At 40.4% G+C, this 23,786-nt stretch overlaps 1 protein-coding gene across 1 annotated transcript in view; it reads left to right on the forward strand.

The window, feature by feature from the left end:
- Positions 1-23,786, forward strand: part of LOC124777198 — a 303,378-nt gene that overhangs the window by 65,452 nt on the left and 214,140 nt on the right. The window contains exon 6 of the mRNA XM_047252513.1: positions 16,432-16,590. Coding sequence (XP_047108469.1) covers positions 16,432-16,590 — 159 coding nt within the window. The remainder of the gene's footprint in view (positions 1-16,431; positions 16,591-23,786) is intronic.

Genomic DNA, 23,786 nt, shown 5'->3' on the forward strand with positions numbered 1-23,786 from the left:
GCAGACCAGTCTCTGCACCTTAGCAAGCTCCTTAGCTGCAAACCGCTGTTGTACCTTCTTCAAGCACACTACAGTCCCGTAGGAAATCCTAGGTCTGACCACTGTGGTGTGTATCCAGTGCATACCCCTGGGGCTTAGGCCTCAGTTTTTGCCACAAGCCCTTCTAGTACTCACTAGAGTACTTTTTGCCTTGGAGCAGATACTCTTAATGTGAGGGGTCCATGTTAGCTTCTAATCTAAGGTTACCCCTAGATATTTCACTATCCCATTCACAGGTAGAGTTTCATCGAAGAGCTTTGGATTCCAACTTGAGTGTTGAATATGTCCCTTCATAAATGGCACCACAACAGTCTTCTTAGGATTAACCCTCAGATCCTGTTTAATGCACCAATTTTGTACAGTGTCCAAACCACCTTGTGCCATATTTCTAACTGTGTCAGTAAATTTGCCGAGTATTACTATGACAAGGTCATCTGTGTATCCTTAGCAGAAGCATTGTCTGGAATTTCTCTGGCTCTTGAGCTAGTTCCTGAAAAAGTAAGTCTTGTTTGTTTGCCCTGTAAACAAATCACACATGGAGTATTAACTGGTGCCTCATATAAAACTGTCACTAGCCAGACCTTAATGCAGTGCATGCATAACTTCAGAGTGCAAATGGTCTAGTCTTTAATGCCACAAGTTTGCTCTATTTGGTTACAGTACTGTGTTTCCTTCAAAAATCCAGTCACATGGTTGGTCTAGTTCAGGCTGTTCCAGCTCGTGGGCTCCGCTGTGAGCTGCGGAGCGCTCCCTGCTCCAGGGAGCCGCGTCGCTCGCTGTGACCAGTCAAGTGGGCCGGCACGTGGCACGGCTGGCTGAGGCAGGCGGCAAGGCAAGGGTTTTGATGTGCCAGCTGAGTCTTACAAGATCGAAAACCTCACACTCTTAGCTGCTAAGATGTGGTGGCGTGCTACACCAGGAAATACGATCTTCAGGAAATAAATAAGAAACAAATGTTTTACAAGAAATTGCATACTAAATTTATTGGGCCTCTGTAGTTTGAAATTTTCTTTTCATTGCAAGATCGGAAATATCAGGCGTCAAAGTGTTCACAGCGTTAATGCAGAGGATGGCCTTCATTGTTGCATCCTGAAGAAGCGATCGTTCCTTACTTTATAAATGTTTTCATTGCTCAGAAAAGCTGCTCACATCAAAACGTAAATCCAAACATGCACATGATCTGAGCGGCATTGTTGTGAAGTTTGGGGAATGTTTTTTCTGTAATGAACACTACCATCGTGACAAATACAACGTGATGTAGTACCTCTCTTTCAACAAAGTTGAATTTTGCAAATCAATAATCTCCAATTGAAGCGACGATGACAAGTCATCGGTGGAAACTGAAAAAGGAGTGCTGAATACTTTAAGTTCCATTTCCAAACTAGTGAGGTCTCGGAATCGTGTTTCAAACGACGTGATGAGCTGCTTTAACTTTGCTTGGTAATCGCCGAAAGTAGTACCATCAGGTAGTTTTAAAGAAGCAAGATGATTGAAGAACGTTAGATGTCCATTACTCATCTGTCTCTCAAATAAACGTAACTTTTCCATGAACACTTTGATCTGGTCGTGCATGTCAACGATTAGCTGCCCTTTGCCCTGCAATGACAGATTTAAATTATTCAGATGCATAGTTATGTCAGCTAGGAACGCCAGGTCTGATATCCATTTTATATCTTTCAGACAACGCATTTCTTCCCCTTTCATTTCGAGAAAATGGGTATTTCCTCACTAATGTCAAAGAAAACATCAAGAACTTTTCCCCGACTCAGCCAACCAACTGTACTGTGGTAAGATATATCCCCATACTCTGCTTCCACATCTTTCAGGAATCCTTTGACGACGCACAAAATTCACACAGTTCACGACATCTTTCATTATGCCACCTAGCTCTACTGTTTCAGCACACAGTGCCTCTTGGTGCATTACAGAACACGAACTATGTTGCATGTTTTGATACCCTCCGTATTACGAATCCGTTTTTAAACATACGTCTACTGGTATGTCGTTCTTAAGCCTGGCTACCAGTTCTCTGCGTGCAACGCCTTCTACCTGACTGTATTTAATTCTGTATATTGTACCTCTTCGCAGAATTAAATACTTTATGACATACAAAACACTGCGGTCGACCATCCCTCTCAATGAATAGAAAGGTATCCTCCAATAGAGGTACAGAGCTACCGCGGCTAGTCATAGCTGTCATTGAGCACGGATTATTACGGCTGCATGCGGCCAGGGGGCAGTGAGTTCGCTTTCCCCCTCCATGTGGGCCCCGAGCTGCCGCAGTGAGCACTCCGGAGCGCTCCGGCTCCCTGGAGCTCGGTTGGAACAGCCTGTGAACTAAAATCAAGTGACCTTTTTCTACTAACTACTACTAACCTTTTTCTACTAGCAGGTAATAGGCTTGTTCTTAGTTTAAGTGCATGCAGAATATATTCTACCTCTCTTGTTAACCGTGAGAACTTCTGCAAATGGAGATCCTATTCCTTTTACTGGTAAGTTGTCATAATTTACTACTACAACATGTGGGTCTATAACTGTTATAACATTATTTTTATCCCATTGGTATTTGGACACCTAAGTCTACATACCATTTTGTCCGTATGTCTTTGTAGCTGCTTTGAGAACAGTGTCTGGTAGCATGCTGTTGTAGCCAAAGATTTAAAATTGTTTTTGCTCTTTTTGTAATAGTTTATAGCCCCATGCCCATACTTCTTGCATTTACATCACCTGGGACCTTTTTGAACCTATCAGCACCATTCTTTTTCTTTTTGATTTGGAGAGCAGCAGTCCCAGTCAATGATTTATTCTAGATGTCACATCTGTTTCACGGAATAATTTGTTTTTCATGGAGTACATTGTGATGGGCATGTTTGAATTTTCTAAGCTCACAATCATTCATCTGGTAGCTCTGCAGATAGTATACATCCAGTCCATTTCACTTCAAATCTCAAGCCATTTAATTTTTGTGACATAGAAATTATTTTTGAAGCCTATTTTTCTACTAGTGAATGATTTTCAGTCTGGTTGTCAGCAGTGTCTTTATTAACTCTATTCTTCGGAAGAGCCTAGAATCTTTTTAGACTTGCGTTGCCTTTCTTTCTATTTTTGCAGTTGTTGAAGGATCATGCAAATGGATGTATATTAACGGATGAATGGAGAGTATAATTTTAGCTCTTGCTGTGAACAGTTTAGTTAGTTCTGTTATTTTGCCCCTGACACAGTTCCAGAATTGTTCAAGTTCTTGATATGTTCCGGTAACAAATGGTCACATACTATAGCTTTTTCTTCAATAAGTTTTTTAATTGGAGGCAATGAATTGGTACTTAGAGAAATTGTTGTATTAACAATTATGCCTACTAGTGTTTCTTATTGGAACAATGAGGTTTATTACACACACATTAACAAGGTAAACTCTATACATGAACATTTGTACAATTACAGTATTATGAAAAGGATAAATATCTACTCTATAGAGGAGACGCTGAGTCGCAGACAGGCACAACAAAAAGACTGCTATACATTTGAACTTTAAACAGAAAGGTCTAAACTAGAAAACACACATATTTCTCCTTACATCCCCTCTCCTCCCCCACACCATACCACCACCCACAGATTGCTTCTTCCATCAGGTGTAATTGCTGTATGCAGTCCACCCTCATTGGTAATCTGTGTCTGCATTGTGCTTGTGTGAATGTGTGTGTATGTTTTCTACTTTAGAAGGAGACCGAAAGCTTAGGTGTAAAGCAGTTTTTTTTTGCCTGTCTGCAACTCAACTTCTGCTCTGTACAGTGTGAGCTGCAATCTATCCTTTTCAAAACACTGTTGTTATTCCATCCTGGATTTTCCATTACCTAACTTTTGTATAATACAGTTTCACAGAATAAAAACATAGAACATTCATAGTCACCCTTAGCATTGCAGAAGATTGTTTAGCAAAATTCTGACGAACAGATGTCCAACAAACTATCACAATACCTTTTGCAGGGTAGTTGTTGCGAAGAGTATTTTCTATAGGGTTTATGAATAGAGAGATTTTCGTTGAATCACTACTCTTGCCTCCTCTCAGTAGTATCATGTATCACTTACAACATCCTGTGGTAAATATCTTCACTGTCAGGCATGCTTAAGCAAGATAAAATCTGATGCATGCGCTAGTATTTTTCGTACCGTATTTCTGTTACTAATCTAACTTCTGCAAAAGTGGCTGTGATGTTGAACTACCTGATATGTAGTTGCCATTTGAAATGGAGCAGAAATAACATGCTGGAGATTTTAGTTACTATCTGTGGAAGAAAAATTGCAAAGGTAATGAGACATTCCCAATTGAAGTTCTCCATTATTTGCATAAAATACAGTAGATCCACTGAATGCATGATGCACGATTGCTCATCTGTTAAGCAAACCTATATTTTACAACCAGTTTCAGTCTCAGAATTTAACAATCATCAGGTACATCCGTAAAACAAATTATAGAAAATGTACTCATAAGTCTAAGACCATGCTAGAGCATACAGTAAATACTTACACACAGATCGTTATTGAATGTGCTGCATTTGTTTGTATATGATTTAAGAACAGTTAATAATATTATAAATGTGGCAGGACAAAATCTAAGGAGAACTTTTTAATTTCAGAAAGATGCCGGATGCATTTGAGATGTATAATGATCTCGTCTCGTAGAGACTTCAGTAAAATGAACATTATTCTTGTGTAAGGCCATCCAACTTGATGAAGATGTTAATTGTCATTTGGTCTCCTATAATGCTGCCTAATATTATATTCAAAGCCAGTTACTGAGTAAGATCTGCTTTGTTTTGTGTGCAGTATTAATCAGTGCTTGCTATATCAGTGTCTAATATATTTTACAGTGGAAAATCCCGGAATGTAACAATATTATGAAACGGATAGTTGCTACTTGCCATACAGCAGAGATGCTGAGTCGCAGATAAGTACCACAAAAAGACTGTCACAAGGTGAGCTTTAGGCCAACAAGGCCTTTGTCGAAAGCAGACAACAGACACATACACACACTCACGAAAAAACAACTTGCACACAGATGACCGTAGACTCTGGCAGCTGAAGCCAGACTAGTTTGGCTTCAGCTGCCAGAGACTGTGTGTGTGTGTGTGTGTGTGTGTGTGTGTGTGTGTGTGTGTGTGTGTGTGTGGGCGGGCGGGCGGGCGGGCGCGCGTGCGCCTACTTTCAACAAAGGCGTTGTTGGTCAAAAGCATAGTTTATGACAGTCTATTTGTTGTGCCTGTCAGTGACTCAGCATCTCCGCTATATTGTGAGTAGGAACTATCCTCTTCATAATATCATGTAATATAATTTGTCATATATTAAGTCTATGTGAATGTACAATGTCATCTGTATTAGTAGACTGGTGAGGGTGTAATTTTTATGTGAATATTTATAACACTGTATAAAGTCTGCTATAATATATGGATTCTGAGAGATTTGAATGTTCCCATTGTAATATGGTGATGACCTTCTCATCATTGCATGATGTGAACTAATGGTAATTTGTACAGTTTTCACTCTTGGTTCATTGCGTAGTATAAGTCTGGTTTTTATACAAATCACTAATGTTGGCAATAGGGTTACAATTTTTCGTAGTAACGGTGACAAATTACACGTATCCTGATCAGCCACAGCATTACGACCCCCACCGAACTACTATGGATATAAAACCATCAAGGCAATAGCAGCATCACCTGGCAAGAATTGACTGCTAGTCAGACAAATGCACAGAGCATTTAGTCTCAGTAAGTGTGCTGCCCATATGTAGAATGGGGAAGGCTTTCAGTCTATCTGAGTTTGACCAAGAGCAGAGAGTGATGGCCCAGAGGTTTGGCACAAGCATTTCAGAAACTGCACTTGTCAGGTGTTCAAGGAGTGCTGTGGTGATTGTCTTCAACTTGTGGTGAAACCATGTCTAGACATCATGGGGATGGGAGGCCACTCTTCATGACATATGTTAGATGTCATAGTCTGGGCAGATTGGTAAAACAGCACAGGCACAAACTGTGGTGGAACTAACATCAGACCTTAATGCTGGGCAGAGTACAAGGGTGTTTGAACACACAGTGCACCAAACACTCCTAACGATGGGCCTCCGCAGCTGACAACTCGTGCGTGTGCCAGTGTTAACACCACAACATGGACACTTATGACTGAAATTCTTACGTGACTATTGGCCCTGGGCACTGGTGCAGTGGCAGAACGTTGCATGGTCTGATGAATCCCGATGCCTCCAGTATCATGCAGGTAGGAGGATGCAAATCTGTTTTTCCTGGGGAACAGCTTTTAACACCTGTACTGCGGGATGGAGACAAGGTGGCTGCAGCTTCATTAAGCTCTGGGGAACATTCATGGGAGCATCCATGGGTCCAGTGGAGCTCGTGCAAGACATCATCATGGCCAAGGAGTATGGTTGCAGACCACGTACAACCTTTCATGACGATCATGTTTCCTGATGGCAGTGGCATTTTCCAGTAAGATAATGCGCCATGTTACAAGGCCAGGAGTGTGATGGAGTGGTTCGAGAAACTCAGTGGCGAGTTCCATTTGATGTGCTGACTCCCGCAACTTGCCAGATCTGAACCCAATCACACACATCTCCCCTCCCTGAAATTTCCGGGAATTGAATGACTTGTGTGTTGTAGTCCCTCCAGCAACCTTGATAAGATTTCGGATTGGATCAAAGGTAGGCAACTTGCTTTAAATGTTCAGAAATGTAAAAACTTACTATCCTATGACTTTAATATCAGTGATTCACTGTTGAAATTGGCCATATTATACAAAAACTTGGGTGTAGCAGTTTACAGGAATATGAAATGGAATGATCATATAGTCTCAATTATAAGTACAGCAGGTGGTAGACTCTGGTTTATTGGTAGAATACTGGGGAAGCACAATCTGTCTACAAAGGAGATTACTTACAAATCACTCATGCTACCGATTCTAGAATATTGCTCAGATATGTGGAGCCCGTACCAAATAGCACTAACGGGGGATATTGAACATATAGAGAGAAAGGCAGTACAAATGGTAACCTATTTGTTAGATCAATGGGGGAGTGTTACAGTGATCCTGAAAAAACGTAACTGGCAGACTCATGAAGGTAGAAATTAACAATCTCGAGGAAGTCTGTTAACAAAGTTTAAAGAAGTGAGAAAAAAAGAAATCCAAAAGAGTAATAGAGTATGTGATGAGTGTTGGAGCCACTCGGTACAAGAGAAGGTAGAATGGAAGAAAAAAGCTTATAATAAATGGTTGAACTCAAGATTAGACAATGATTGATGGGAATAAAGAGGGTGGAGAAAAGATGCACAGAAAACAATAATTAAGGCAAAAAATGAAGCCTAGCAGAAAACTGATGAAGAGGTAGAAAAAAGCATGGGGAATACCTGAGCAAATAAAGCCTGGAAGGTATCAAAAACAATGAGAACACAGAATAAACATAAATCAGATATAAACCTCATTAGCATGCAGGAATGGGTACAAGACTACCAAGGGCTACTAACTGAGAACAGAGTGGTATTCACTGAGAACCTACCAGACACTGAAGTCAGTAATGATAATATACCACCGATAACCCCAAAGGAAGTCCAAAATGCAATTAATGCAATGAAAAACAGAAAGTTGCCAGGTCCAGGATTAATTTGTATAGAACTGGTTAAAGCAGCACCGTCAAAACTCTTTGAGATATTGACAGTCATTTTTGACAAACGTCTTAGAGGTGATGAAGACAAAAAGGATTGGAAGAAGGCAGGAATTACATCAATATTTAAGAACCGGGCAACAGGAGAAATTGTGCAAACTATTGTGGTATTTGTATGATACCATCCATGGCGAGTGTCTGTGACCATATCCTAAAAAAGAGGATAGAAGAAGAAATAACTGAATCTGAATAACAAAATGGATTCAGATCTGGTCTCTCCTGTACTGATGGAGTATTTAACCTCAAAAACCTAGTGGAGAAAAGGACAGCAAGGGGCATTAATACCCACTTTGTCCTTGTAGACCTCCAGAAAACTTATGACACAGGTCTACAGAACAAGCTACGGACAAGTTTAATTGATATTGGCGTGTTACTGAGCTATGTGAAAGCTGTCAGATTTCTCTGCCAAGATTGTTCAGCAATGGTCAAAAGTGAGAAATCAACTATCTCAATAGTTTGAGGTGACAAAGGGACTACGCCAGGGATGCACACTCGCCCCTACACTCTTTAAGTTCTACCTAGAGGAGGCACTAAAATCCTGGAAAAGGAAATGTGGAGGAATGGGTATCCCCATAGATGATGAGATCTTGTTCACTTTATTTTTTGCTGACAACCAAGTGTTAGTAGTTGAAGATGAGGAAGATGCAAATTACGTGGTCTGCAAATTAAAAGAAGAATATGAAAAACGGGGTCTTGTCATAAACGTATCTAAAACAATATCTGAAAGTGGGAGAAAACGCTGTTAACGACTTACAACTCAGAGCTGGTACTGTTAAAAGGTGTCATAATTTTAAGTACCTGGGTCTGACACTGTCATCCAATGGTGGAAGTATTGATGATATAAACAATAAAACTGACCAGGGCAAGTGAGCCATAAAACAATTAAATGGTATTCTCTGGAACAAAAACATAATGCGCAGAACAAAACATACCATCTACCACATAATTATTGAAAGTATCACAACATATGGTGCAGTATTGTGGGAACTGACTAAGAGGCAGAAAGATTGCCTGCTGGCTTACAAGATGGATTTCTGGAGACCGAGTTGTGGATTTCTGGAGGCTGAGTTGTGGATATTCCAGGCTTGATCATATTATAAATGATAGGATGAGAGAGGTTATGAATGTCAAAAGCACAATCTTAGACTACATAGAAAAGAAGCGCCTACTCTGGTATGGTATGCTAGACACAAGATGGCTAAAACATGTATGGCAGTGGACTCGACATCAAAGAAGAAAGCATGGTAGATCTGTGAGATACTGGCAAGATGACATGAATGAAGCAATGGCGGCGAGAGGTCTTAATGAAGGAGACCAGGATGACTGAATGATGGAGATTGGGAAGCAAGAGGCAGCGGCAGCCTTAGAAACCTTGCTCATATACAGGGTGTTACAAAAAGGTACGGCCAAACTTTCAGGAAACATTCCTCACACACAAATAAAGAAAAGATGTTATGTGTACATGTGTCCGGAAACGCTTAATTTCCATGTTAGAGCTCATTTTAGTTTCGTCCACCTACGCTCAATGGAGCACGTTATCATGATTTCATGCGGGATACTCTACCTGTGCTGCTAGAACATGTGCCTTTACAAGTACAACACAACATGTGGTTCATGCACGATGGAACTCCTGCACATTTCAGTCAAAGTGTTCGTACGCTTCTCAACAACAGATTCGGTGACCGATGGATTGGTAGAGGCGGACCAGTTCCATGGCCTCCACACTCTCCTGACCTCAACCCTCTTGACTTTCATTTATGGGGGCATTTGAAAGCTCTTGTCTACGCAACCCCGGTACGAAATGTAGAGACTCTTCGTGCTCGTATTGTGGACAGCTGTGATACAATACGCCATTCTCCAGGGCTGCATCAGCGCATCGGGGATTCCATGCGATGGAGGACATTTTGAACATTTCCTGTAACAAAGTGTTTGAAGTCACGCTGGTACGTTCTGTTGCTGTGTGCTTCCATTCCATGATTAATGTGATTTGAAGAGAAGTAATAAAATGAGCTCTAACACGGAAAGTAAGCATTTCCGGACATATGTCCAAATAACATATTTTCTTTCTTTGTGTGTGAGGAATGTTTCCTGAAAGTTTGGCCATACCTTTTTGTAACACCCTGTATATAAACAACTGGCTTTAAAAGATGACTCTTCTTTGACTCTTCTTTACTTTCATTTTGCGGAATTAAAATTATATTGATTAGAAATATTCCCATTGTAAATTCAAATCTGTCCGTTATATCGTGCTCGTAATGGGCCTCCAGTCATTAGGATGTCTTTAATGTCATCTGTAAATGTACTCTTCGAAGGTCATCTTTCTTGTTCTGTGTATTTAAATATTGTACACTACCTTTAGGATAATGTGACAAATAAAGGTTTCGTCACTAATTACCCCAGATTAATTAGATCAAATGTTTATATTATAAATATTTATTTCTGTGTCTTTCATAAATTAAATGGTTTCCTCAGATTTTATCCAGATGCATTTATGATGTTATCAAATGTTTCTGAAACCATGTATAAACGAGTGGAGTGTAGCTAATGTCAATCTACATGTAAATATCTGCTGTCTACCATGCCATTGTATTGAAGTTATGTAGGTATATACACTCCTGGAAATGGAAAAAAGAACACATTGACACCGGTGTGTCAGACCCACCATACTTGCTCCGGACACTGCGAGAGGGCTGTACAAGCAATGATCACACGCACGGCACAGCGGACACACCAGGAACCGCGGTGTTGGCCGTCGAATGGCGCTAGCTGCACAGCATTTGTGCACCGCCGCCGTCAGTGTCAGCCAGTTTGCCGTGGCATACGGAGCTCCATCGCAGTCTTTAACACTGGTAGCATGCCACGACAGCGTGGACGTGAACCGTATGTGCAGTTGACGGACTTTGAGCGAGGGCGTATAGTGGGCATGCGGGAGGCCGGGTGGACGTACCGCCGAATTGCTCAACACGTGGGGCGCGAGGTCTCCACAGTACATCGATGTTGTCGCCAGTGGTCGGCGGAAGGTGCACGTGCCTGTCGACCTGGGACCGAACCGCAGCGACGCACGGATGCACGCCAAGACCGTAGGATCCTACGCAGTGCCGTAGGGGACCGCACCGCCACTTCCCAGCAAATTAGGGACACTGTTGCTCCTGGGGTATCGGCGAGGACCATTCGCAACCGTCTCCATGAAGCTGGGCTACGGTCCCGCACACCGTTAGGCCGTCTTCCGCTCATGCCCCAACATCGTGCAGCCCGCCTCCAGTGGTGTCGCGACAGGCGTGAATGGAGGGACAAATGGAGACGTGTCATCTTCAGCGATGAGAGTCGCTTCTGCCTTGGTGCCAATGATGGTCGTATGCGTGTTTGGCGCCGTGCAGGTGAGCGCCACAATCAGGACTGCATACGACCGAGGCACACAGGGCCAACACCCGGCATCATGGTGTGGGGAGCGATCTCCTACACTGGCCGTACACCACTGGTGATCGTCGAGGGGACACTGAATAGTGCACGGTACATCCAAACCGTCATCGAACCCATCGTTCTACCATTCCTAGACCGGCAAGGGAACTTGCTGTTCCAACAGGACAATGCACGTCCGCATGTATCCCGTGCCACCCAACGTGCTCTAGAAGGTGTAAGTCAACTACCCTGGCCAGCAAGATCTCCGGATCTGTCCCCCATTGAGCATGTTTGGGACTGGATGAAGCGTCGTCTCACGCGGTCTGCACGCCCAGCACGAACGCTGTTCCAACTGAGGCGCCAGGTGGAAATGGCATGGCAGGCCATTCCACAGGACTACATCCAGCATCTCTACGATCGTCTCCATGGGAGAATAGCAGCCTGCATTGCTGCGAAAGGTGGATATACACTGTACTAGTGCCGACATTGTGCATGCTCTGTTGCCTGTGTCTATGTGCCTGTGGTTCTGACAGTGTGATCATGTGATGTACCTGACCCCAGGAATGTGTAAATAAAGTTTCTCCTTCCTGGGACAATGAATTCATGGTGTTCTTATTTCAATTTCCAGGAGTGTATTTTCCATGTTTTGATGTGTTGCTTTTCAGAGACACCAGATGAAGATCAACTTATAAAACTGAAACTGGTTGTGTATGTGAAAAAAAAGAAAAAAGAAAAAGAAAAAATTGTTTGTGGTACAGCAGAGTGTCTGTCCCATGAGACTCACAAAATTTATTAGAACTACTGATCATTTTGTAGTGCGCTAAATGACTTTCATTTTGGCCTCATAATAAAAGCTAATTCAAATTACCATTTTGAACACAGTTAATTATTGAAACTTAATGAAGTTAAGTTAATTATTACTTATAATAACTTCAATTGCTGAGTCAGGTTAAACAAATTGATCCACTAAGTGAAAGTGAGGGCTATTCAGTAAAAAATTCAAGATTTTCTGTAAAATTTCTTGTTTATTATCAGTCTGTTTACTGTGCAAATCAACTTTTTTTACATCAGAAAGGCTAGCCGTTTACGTCTTGTTAAAGAAAAAATTATTAACTTACTTTCAGAAAATACCTCTTCATTGATAAAACTTACACTGAAATGTTCTAAGAAACCTACCTTATTTGCTAACCATATAAACAGGTATAAAATCAAACGTATAAAGCAATAATTCTCCAGATTTGGCATAATTTCTTTTGTCCTTCCTTGAGTTAGAGTCCCTAATAGATTTCAGAACTCAGAAAATTCACTTATGCACAAATATTGGTGTAAAAAAAAAACTATGTATACAAACCTGTATAGAGTTTAGAGAAGATTAAAAGCAACATTTTTTTATGTGGGAAAATGTCACACATGCTCCATTTCTCTCCCAGGAGGTCATGAGGGTTTTGATTTTAGTGATGATCAGAGACAATGTTCAAACAGCCGTGTGATGAATATTGTTTTAGGGTTGTTTCTGGCCTATGATTTCTTTTTGTGGGGCAGTTTAAATGTTTTGTGTATGAGACACCGATAGACAGTACAGAAGAGCTTAATTGCCCATTTGGCTGAAGCAGCAGCCATAATTCATGTAACACCTGGTTGATTTGAGTGTGTTAAACAAACACACTAGCATACAGATGCCAGTTGTACATTAAAGTAAATGGGCATTTTTCAGCACCATCGCTAAAAAAAATATTCATCACATGACAGTTGCAACACTGTCTCTGAACATCACTTGCTTCATGGACCTTTAGCGAGGACATGGTGCTCCTGTGCCATTTTTATCAAATAAAAATGTTTCTTTTTATCTCCTCTAAACACCTTAATATTTGGTATAAGTAGTTCTGTACACCTTATCAAAACCATATGTCTATAATAATTTCTTTCACCTTTACGTTGTACTTTGTTACCAAAATGATTTTTTTTATTCATCACATGATGTACATTTCCAATCCATTTGGGTTGTGTACAGGAGACATGTCAAAAATTTATAATACAGTTACAATGATTTTTACATTAAAAAATAATAGCACTACAATAAATAACAACACTATAAGGATATTTCTTGTAATATGTAACTCATTGTATCCAGCTCAAACTTCCAGTGTGTCCTTCATGAATTCATTCACTGAGTAATAGCACTTAAGTGTCAGTACTTCAAATAGCTTTCTTTTAATTCATCTGCATCAACTTGTTCCCTTTCAATTTATTACAAATTTTGATTCCCAGGTATTGAGGTCCCTGGGCATACAGTCTGAGGCGGTGGGTGGGGAGCATAATTATTTTTTTTTCTGGTATTATGGGAATGGACAAAATGGTTTCCCTCAAATAATTTATGTCTGGTGTACAAAAATATGATAATCTCATATATGTATAAGGATGGTGGAGCTAATATTTTAAGTTTTCTAAATAACGGTCAACATGGTTCTTTGAGTTTTGCAGTGCACATATTTAAAATGATTTTTTTCTGTATTTTTAGTATCCGCACTATATTTGTCAAGTTACCCCAAAAAACAATACCACACCTAATAATGAATCCGAAGTACCTTGTATATGCTACTTTTCGTGTGTCCACGTCAGTTGCAGTTGATAATATTTGCATAGCAAATGCAAAGCTGCTCAGTTTGTTTGCCAGGTATTCAATGTGTGCCTGCCAGCTCAAATTTTTATCTACATTTAAACCTAAGAGTATGACTGAGTCAACATCATCTATATCTTGGTTGTTGTATCCAATCTTAATCTGCTCACATTTTGATTGTTTGTTTTGAACTGCATCATGAGAGTCTTAAATATATTTAGATTCAACCCATTTAGCTGAAACCAAGTTTCTAAGGTACTGAGGTTTCTGATTGTCAAAATTGTATATTTGAAGGCACGACAATATTTAAAACAGGACAGACAAATTTCTTCAAAACTTTAAGTAAATAACCTTTGTTTAGTAGATAATGAAGTCTAAAAGAAAAGCGGAACATTGTGTTTGTTCCATTAGAGGCAACTTATTCATGAGGACATATGAAAGTGAAGGAGTAAAACACAAGAAATAAAAGAATAGCAGCTACACATTGTCTTAAGTAACAGGATGAGGCCAAATTTGAAGGGAAGGATGTTGTACAGTGAAGACAGGGACTGAAATTGGGGGTAGCTAAACAAAAGCTGAAATGATTAACTCTGTTTTCAAATGGTCCTTTACAAAGGAAAACCCAGGAGGATTGCCACAATTCAATCCTCGTACCACTGAAAAGAAACTATAATCTAGTGTAGATCCCTCAAACAAAAACCGTGCTCAGTTCTTGGAAAAAGGCACAGGTCACACCTGTCTGCAAGAAGGATAGTAGAAGTGATCCACAAAACTACTGTCCAATATCCTTGACATTGATTTGTTGTTGAATCTTAGAACATACTCTGAGCTCAAACATAATGAGGTGTCTTGAACAGAATGACCTCCTAGTGCCAACGAACATAGGTTTCGAATATATCAGTCATGTGAGAGACAACTCGCAGTTTTCTCACATGACATGCTTAAAGCTTTGGATCGATGCAACCAGATAGATACAGTGTTTCTTGATTTTCAAAAAGCATTTGACTCAGTGCCACATTTACGCTTATTGTCAAAAGTATGGTCACATGGGGTATCAAGTGAAAATGGACTGGATTGAGAACTTATTGGTAAGGAGGATACAGCATTTAATACTGGATGGGGAGTCATCATCAGATGCAGAAGTAACTTCGGGTGTGTCACAGGGAAATCTGTTCATGTTGTATATTAATGACCTACCAGACAATATTAATAGTAAAAATCAGGCTTTTTGAAGATGATGCAGTTATCTGCAATGAAGTACTATCTGAGAGAAGCTGCATAAATATTCAGTTAGATCTGGATACGATTTCAACATGATGCAGAGATTGGTAACTTGCTTTAAATGTTCAGAAATGTAAAACTGTGCTCTTCACAAAATGAAAAAAAACATAGTAGCCTATAACTAAAATATCAGTGAGTCACTGTTGGAATCAGCCAACTCATACAAATACCAGGGAGTAAGACTTTGTAGGGATATGAAATGGAATGATCACATAGGTTCATCTGTGGACAAAGCAGGTGGTAGACTTCCATTTATTGGTAGAATACTGGGAAAATGTAATCAGTCTACAAAAGAGATTCTTACAAATCTCTCGTGCGACACATCCTAGAATATTGCTCAATGCATGGGACCCATACCAAATAGGACTAACAGGGGACATTGAATGTATACAGAAGAATGTATACAGCACAAATGGTCACAGGTTTGTTTAATCTGTGTGAGAGTGTCACAGAGATAGTAAAGGAAGCGAACTGACAGACACTTGAAGACAGACGTGAACAATTCTGAGAAAGTTTGTTAACAAAGTTTCAAGAGCTGACTTTAAATGATTACTCTATGGAGATACTACAGCCCCCTACATAGGGATCATGGGGTTAAGATTAGAATGATTACTGTGCACATAGAGGCATTCATTCTTCCTGCACTTCGTATTTGAATGGGACAGGAAGAAACCCTAATAACTGGTACAATAGCATGTACCTTCTGCAAGTGGTTAGCAGAGAGTAGATGCACATGTGGAGACTACATAAGCTCATTTTCGCATTATACAATGAATTATTGATTGAGTCTTAAAATTTACATTCCATTTCCGCTTTAGACACGTTCTGCTTTATGCACGTAATTAATGTATCAAAGTGTACGGAACACGGCTGGATTGAAGTACTTGTATGGTTTGGGCAGGTTTTCGAATTATATACATTTCGATTTGATCTGGTTTTACTGTAATTTCACTATCAATAACTTTTGACATCAGTTATTTTGAGTTTGTGATGGCGGCAGTGTTTATAGTGTGTGTGTGTGTGTTATCTTTCGAGAGTTTCTCTGAAAAGTGAGGTTTTACATTCCCTTCACAGTGCTTACTTGCTGCAGTTATGCCTTGAAAATGCCAGTGTGCTTCTGTCAGAATAATTGCAGTTGTTGATGACATCACACAGCTGTATTCTTCTAAGTTATTTGAATGTGTATACACTAGGAAAAACCAAGATCTCACAATTTTGATATATCTATTTCTTTGGAGCCATTTGTTTACATGTAGTCCTTTTGGAGAAAATTTCTGTAATTAGTGTGATCTGTTTTGCTATGAATATGTTACATAAATGTGAATTGCTTGGTTTGTTTCCATCTTTTCGCATGGAGCTATTTATTTTTCAGGGAGTATAATGATATGGTAGATAAACTAGCATCTTTGTCCCAAATAAAACGTGGTCTTGAAGAAGAGAATTTTTCACTGCAAGCACTCCTTAAAGAACATGAAGAAAACTATAATGCTGTATTGGCAGAGAATGAGCACCTTAAGAAGACTGTTACTGTGTAAGTGTTGATTATTTTCTTTGTTGATTGGACTAAATGTGGGTATTAATTACCAATAGTAATAATAATAAATATAAATTTCAAAACGTAACAAGTCTTTATTTTCAAAAGATGATCAGTTTCTGAAATCTTATTGTACTTGTCTCTGTAGCTAGTGTTGTTGATAACTAGTGTTGCTACACTTGACATAAAGGGGGTAATTTTGAATTCTGACTGTAGAAGCAATGTTCATCACCAATGTTTCGCCAGGAGGGAGAGGAGCTGTTGTGACATTACAATCCTTAATCAGCATCCATGCATCAATAACCTGGGCAAAATTACAAACCTCTCCACAGTGTCTCATGGGATAGGAAATGAGTTCTAGTTGACGATACTTGATCCATTTAATGGGGATGTTAAGCTCGGTGTCCTCCTTGGTGCCATTCAAGTGGAATAAGCTGCATATCACCATTGGAATTCATCCTGAATCTCTCTTGTATTTCATACTTAGCTTTAACAGTATACAGTCGGTATTATTTACGTGGTAAAACTATACACACGACTCTCATAATCAGGACCCCATCCAGGACAGCAGTGTATAATATCTGTATTGGTCTTAAAGTTCCCTGATTTATGAGACTAGTTTTTACTTTGACACAACTCAGATTTTGTTTAATTGTTACCATGATTGCTATGCCAACAAGATCCACTTAACAACAACAGCAGCAACAGCACCTAACAACATTGGATGTTAACATTCCTGGCAGATTAAAACTGTGTGCTGGACCTTTCTTCTGCCATTACCTTAGCTCCTACCTCCCAAACATCATAGAAGTTCTGCTGCATAACTTACGATACTGGCACTCTTGGAAGAGAGTATATTGTGGATACATGGCTTAGCCACAGCCATTGGTAACTCTGTTGATAGAGCACTTGCTGTGAAAGGCAGAGGTCCTGGATTAAAGTCCTGGTCCAGTGCATAATTTTAATCTGCCACACCTGTTGGTAGCTTGACTGGTAGAGCACTTGTCCACAAAAGACAACGGTCCCAGACTCGAGTCCCAGTCCGGCACACTGTTTTAATCTGTCAGGAAGTTTCACATTAGCATACAATCTGCAGCAGAGTGAAAATTAATTCTGGAAACTGGAAACCCCCATCCCCTGCAACTGAGCCAAATCTCATCAGTATCCTTTCTTCCAGGAGCGCTAGTCCCGCAAGCTTTGCAAGAGAACTTCTGTGAAGTTTGGATGATAGGAAATGAGGTACTGGTGAAAGTAAAGCTTTGAGTATGGGTCTTGAGTTGTGCTCTGGTTTTTCAATTGGTACAGCACTTGTCTGTGGAAGGCAAAGCTCCTGTGTCCCAGTCTGGCACACAGTTTTAATCTGCCAGGTAGTTTAACATCCAGTGCTTTTAACAGCAGCCACTGCTACTCTTGTTGTTGTTGTTGTTGTTGTTGTTGTTGTTGTGTTATATGTGTCTTGTTGATTGTAGCAGGTGTATCCTGCTACTAGTGCATGTGAGTGTGAGTGCACCGAGTGTAGTATCGCTATGCATGTTTACTTAAATCAATTATCAAATGTATCAGTGCGGCCCAGCCACTAGAGGCCACCTGTAGGAAGCATGCACAAGACATGGGCTCCGCCATGCCATCTACTGCCAACTTGCACCTACATATGCGCAGAGCAGTGCTGATTAGTTCTCACTATGTTCTTTTAGTTTGTAGTGCTCACATCAGTTGTTCTATGTATCACTTATATTGCACCTTCTGTATGATTCTTTTGTCTCATTATTTGTGGAGTCACAAGAGGCTTATTTCCAATCTTGTTCAGCGGTTTATGAATAAGGCTATATTTGTGTCACTTGGATCAGTTTTGTGTATTACTTGGTTATTACATGATTGTATCCCATCCTTGTCACCAAACATGCAGTAACCCAGTAATACACAAAACCAATTGTAACACCTCCGATTTTATCCCGACCTGATCTGATTGAATAGCAGTCCAATATTTATTATTAACATGACAGTGAACCTATGGGGCTGGTAATCGGAATTGACTGCTACGGAAGTTGTTACTTTCCAGTTTGTTCTGCTCAATACTATAATACTGAATGTCTGGTAATGAGGAACACCAACACAGTTTTACTAATTACGAACTTATATTCTTCTCAAAACACAAAAAAAGGAGACAGCCACTGCCTTCGTCATACATATCTAATTACGGCTAATCTCAGCACAGGCTTTCTTCATTTTCCATTATCGTCACACGCTAATCCATCACTGCATCCAGCACTGCAATCCAAGGTTGGGCCGGTGCGGTAGACGCGAAACCAAATATCGGCACTAGTAACGTCCTGATCACTTTCGTAATGATACTTCTTCACTTTCCCGGTATTAATCTATTACATAGGGGTCTAAGCATGGCGATGGCGACACCCTTCTCCGTTAAAGCCCTGTATTTCAACAATGGCCTTCACACACACACATATACCCGCCAACCGCACTGGCGCAACTTGACACTTGATCTCACCACACGTCACAATCGATTGTTCGCCCTATCGACCTGTGCCGAGTGCAAAGTTATAGTAAGGGCCTACGGACCCCTTACACAATCCAAGTAACACAAATATGGCTTTATTCATAAACTTCTGAACAATAATGGAAATAAGTGTATCGCAGATCCGTACGTAACAAGACAAAAGAATCATACAGAGGGTGCAGTATAAGCAATACACAAAATAACTGATGTGAGTAGTACAAACTAAAAGAACATAGTGAGAATTAGTCAGTACTCCTCTGTGTATATGCTGGGCAAGTTGCTGGTAGATGGTGTGGCTGAGACCGTGCTGTGTGCACGCTTTCCACAGGCAGCTTCTAGCAGCCGGCCCATGCTGGTACAGTTGTTGGTTGATTTACGTACACACGTGTGGCGACACTACAGGCGCACTCTCACACTCATGCACCAGTAGCTGGATACAGTAGTAGCAACCATGGCCACTGTTAAACAAAATTTGAGTTAAGTCAAACTAAAAATTAGTCTCATAAATTGGGGAATGTTAAGACCAATGTGTGTGTGTGTGTGTGTGTGTGTGTGTGTGTGTGTGTGTGTGCGCGCGTGCGCGCGCGTTCACACGTGTATTCTTTTGGACACATTCGCAAGAATGGATGCCATTTTGATCATTATGAATTAAGACACAAAGGAATTATAGGCATTGGTTGCAAGTGGGCATTGATTGGGTCTCCTGCTTACTAGCCATATGCTCTGACTATTAAGTTGAGATGACCACTATGTCTGGAAGCTTAGTGATCAGAGCATCTGTCTAATAAGCAGGACACCTCGGTTCGAATCCCAGTCCAGCAGAAATTTTCAACTTTCCCCATTGATTTCAGTCAGTGCCCACTTGCAGCCAATGTCTGTAATTCCTTTGTATCTTAATTCATAATAGTTGCTGGATCAAAATGGTGACTCTTCATTCGGACATGTCTGAAAGAAGACACACCACATATGTATATAATTAATTATCTATTGAACACAAGTGCATGCCAGGCTCCAACTCTTATGGAATCGGCCAATTGCTGTGAATAACGAGGGCAATGAGCGAAGGGCACTACAGTCTGATTACAGTTGCTTGATTGTTGACATTCAGGTGTTGGAGGTGTCTTCCTCCAATTGGAGCACTCAACATCATGCCTGAACTGTTCAACATTACCAAACTTCTACAACAAATGGTTAGTTAACTTTCAGTTCCTTTTCTGACCTTTTTTCCTCTTGTATTTTGATCCCAAATCCAGAGTCCAACCCTTTTATTTCGCATTTCGTCTCACATGATAAACACTCCCAGAACAACACACACTTAATGACGGTAACGAAATACGCACAATTTGTACACACCACTAGCCAAACACTACTGGATTCTTTCGCACGGGACATGATTTGGCTTCACATAATCAATTATGGTATAAAACTGAACATTTTGAAAGCAGGAAATGAACATTGCAACTGGTTTTATAGATAGATAAATATAACAATATAATCTGAAAGTCTTGAGTAACCCAAAGGTAAGGTCACAGTCTGCAATGCAAAATTATGAGAGTTCAGATATTGCCAGGTCATGCTACATTTTTTTTTTCTTTTTTATATCTGTACCAAAATATCTCTGATTATTAAGATTTTCATTTAACTGGTTTCAGTGTAATTTGTTTTTTAATTTTTAATCTTTTGTTCCATCCCAACCAGCACTGCTCATCAGTCGCTGTTGCGTGAGCTCACGTAACAAAAGCGAGAAGTTACAGTTTGCTTTTAGCACTGACATTGAATTTTTTTCCACCTTGAGTTTGCTCATACAGGTCAGCTTTAATTGTCATGAACAAAGCAAGTGTGAATAATAGCTCTGCCACAGGTTGCTGACCTCTGTTTTCTTGGATACATTGCACATCAAAAGGTTGTGGTTAAGTTAAGATATGAGTGAAAGATTCGGGGCTACAAAACACATTATATGCCACAGTTCAGTCATTGGTCATTTAAAATCACCTGTGGACAGAGCATCTCACGTTCCTACCATACTTGATGGTAGCAGCTTCCAACATTGCTCCTCATTGCACGAACTGCATTTTAGCACTTGTGAAGTGACCTACCATGTTTGCATGTCCCATTTAACAGAGCAGTAGCTGATGTGCCAACATGTCTACATGACAACTATCAAGTAACTTTAAATGGACTATTTATTAGTAGTGTGTGCATGAGTTGAGAATTTGTGTCTGACAGGAGGCATACTAGGGTAGTCTGTGCAGTTGTGATGAACACTGTGTTCAGGTGGCTTAGTGTTCAGAGCATCTGCCTAGTCAGGAGGAGGTATGGGCTCAAATCCCGGTCCACCACAAATTTTCAACTTTCCTAATTGATTTCAATCAATGCCCGCTTGCAGCCAATGGTGTAATTCCTTTGTGTCTTAATTCATAATGGCTGCTGGATCAAAATAGTGTCTGTTGTTTTGGACATGTCCAAAAGAACGGACACACATATCCAGTACGCATAATCAAGATGAGAGGGCCAATGATCACTTCAATGCAGGTGCACACAAGGGTCAAACTCTTATGGGAATTGTCAAAATGCTGTGAGTAATTTGGAGGCTTGCTGGGGCATTCCATGCAGTTGTAATAAATATTGTATCCAGACAGTTTAATGGTCAGAGGATCTGCCTAGAGAGCAGGATATCCAGATTCAAAGCTCAGTCCAGCACAAATTTTCAACTTTCCCAATTGATTTCAATCAATGTCTTAATTCATAATGGCTGCTGGATCAAAATGGTGTCTGTTCTTTTGGACATGTCTAAAAAATAGACTTTTTTTAAAAAAGAAAAAAAGGTGAGACTGCCAATGATGTCTTCAGTGCAGATGCACACTAGGCTCAAACTATTATGGGAATCAGCGAAATATCATGAGTAATGAGGATAATGGGCAAGGGGCAACACATTAGTAGTGTGTAGCTAAATTGAGAATTTGGGTGTGACGGGAGGCATGCGAGGGCAGTCCATGCAGTTGTAATGACCATTGTGTCCGGACGGCTTAATGGCCAAAGAGGAGGAGGGGTTTGAGTCCCAGTTCGGCACTAATTTTCAACTTTCCCCATTCATTTCATTCTGTGCCTGCTTGCAGCCGATGCCTGATTCCTTTGTGTCTCAATATATTATATACCAGCTGTTATGTAAACACTGTTTGGCCTTTTACATCAGCATGACTATCACCAAAATATCAATTAGGATGAATGGGCATAGGCAGAGGGTGTGTACGGGCAACATGCAATATCTTGTTGCAGAGCATGCTTTACAACATGACAGTCGTGACCTTGGTGGCTGTTTCACCACACTCGCCATATGCATTCTTCCCCCAGATACCAGTTTCTCAGAACTTCACAGGTGGGAACTAGCGCTACAACATGTCCTTTGTTCTCGCCACCCACCTGGCCTTAATTTATGTTAATTTTTTCTGTTTCAGCATTTCTTCACAGTAACTACTCTTTTCTTTACTCATTTTAGTTTTCTACATCTTTCATTGTCTTACCCGTCCATTTTTCACCACCACTCCCACCTCTGTTGTATACAATGCACTTAGTTTTTCAGTCTTATTAACTAATGCGTTATGTTTAAGTAGTAACCTCAGTCTTGCATATTACCCTGTTGTCCACCTTTAAGCACTCAGGCTTCCAAATCTCGCTCAATGCAGCCCCAACAATCAGTCTTTCCTTCTTATCCCGTGTGGTAAGTCTCTCCTGATCTGTGGTTCTGGGTGACTTTCTCGAAATATGCCCCTTTTTCTAGACCTCTCCATTCCTTTTCCTTCACCCCTCTTCCTTCCCCTTCAACCCTTCTGCCTGAAGAAGTAGCCACTGGCTCCGAAAGCTTGCCTAATTACAACCCTCTGTTATGTGTGTGCGCTGCCGCTGCTTGGTGAGTAGACTTTTTATCTATTCAATTAAAATATTTTGTCAATATATTTATTACCTACTGTTGTCCTCAATGAGGCCTGAGTGGAGTTGGTATCATGAGAATCATGGCTGATCAGTGCTTCTATATTGCAATGATATGTTGTGTGCTATTACAGATCAGTGCGGAATAAAGTAGAGTTAGAGACTGAAACACAGTAGTGATATACAGCATATTCCACTTGAATAGCACCAAGGAGGCCACGGAGCTTAACATCACTATCCAATTTATCTAGTATCGTCAACTACGACACATTTCTAATCTCCACAATACAACGTGGAGAGGATTACAATTTAGCTGAGAACGTTGACACATGGTATGCTGCTCAAGGACTATAATGCCACAGTAAGTTTCAGCACACACTCTCCTGCAGAGTGAAAATTCATTCTGGAAATACGGAATGTTGCCATCCCAACTCTCCCCTCCTCTCTTCCATTTTCTCACAAGAAGCAGATTGTGAAAAGATCACTGGAACTGTAGTTCGTATATTGTCACATATCCAGTTTTAGATTATTTCAAACAATGGAAAATCCAGGATGGAATGAAACAATATTATGAGAAGGAAAGTTGCTACTCACCATATAGCAGAGATGCTGAGTCACAGATAGTCACAACAAAAAAACTTTCACACTTAAAGCTTTCACTAATGGCCTTCGTCTACGATACACACACACACACACACACACACACACACACACACACACACACAAACGTCTGCAGTCTCAGGCAACTGAA

Source organism: Schistocerca piceifrons, chromosome 2 (genome assembly GCF_021461385.2).
Source record: "Schistocerca piceifrons isolate TAMUIC-IGC-003096 chromosome 2, iqSchPice1.1, whole genome shotgun sequence".
Lineage (NCBI taxonomy): Eukaryota > Metazoa > Arthropoda > Insecta > Orthoptera > Acrididae > Schistocerca > Schistocerca piceifrons.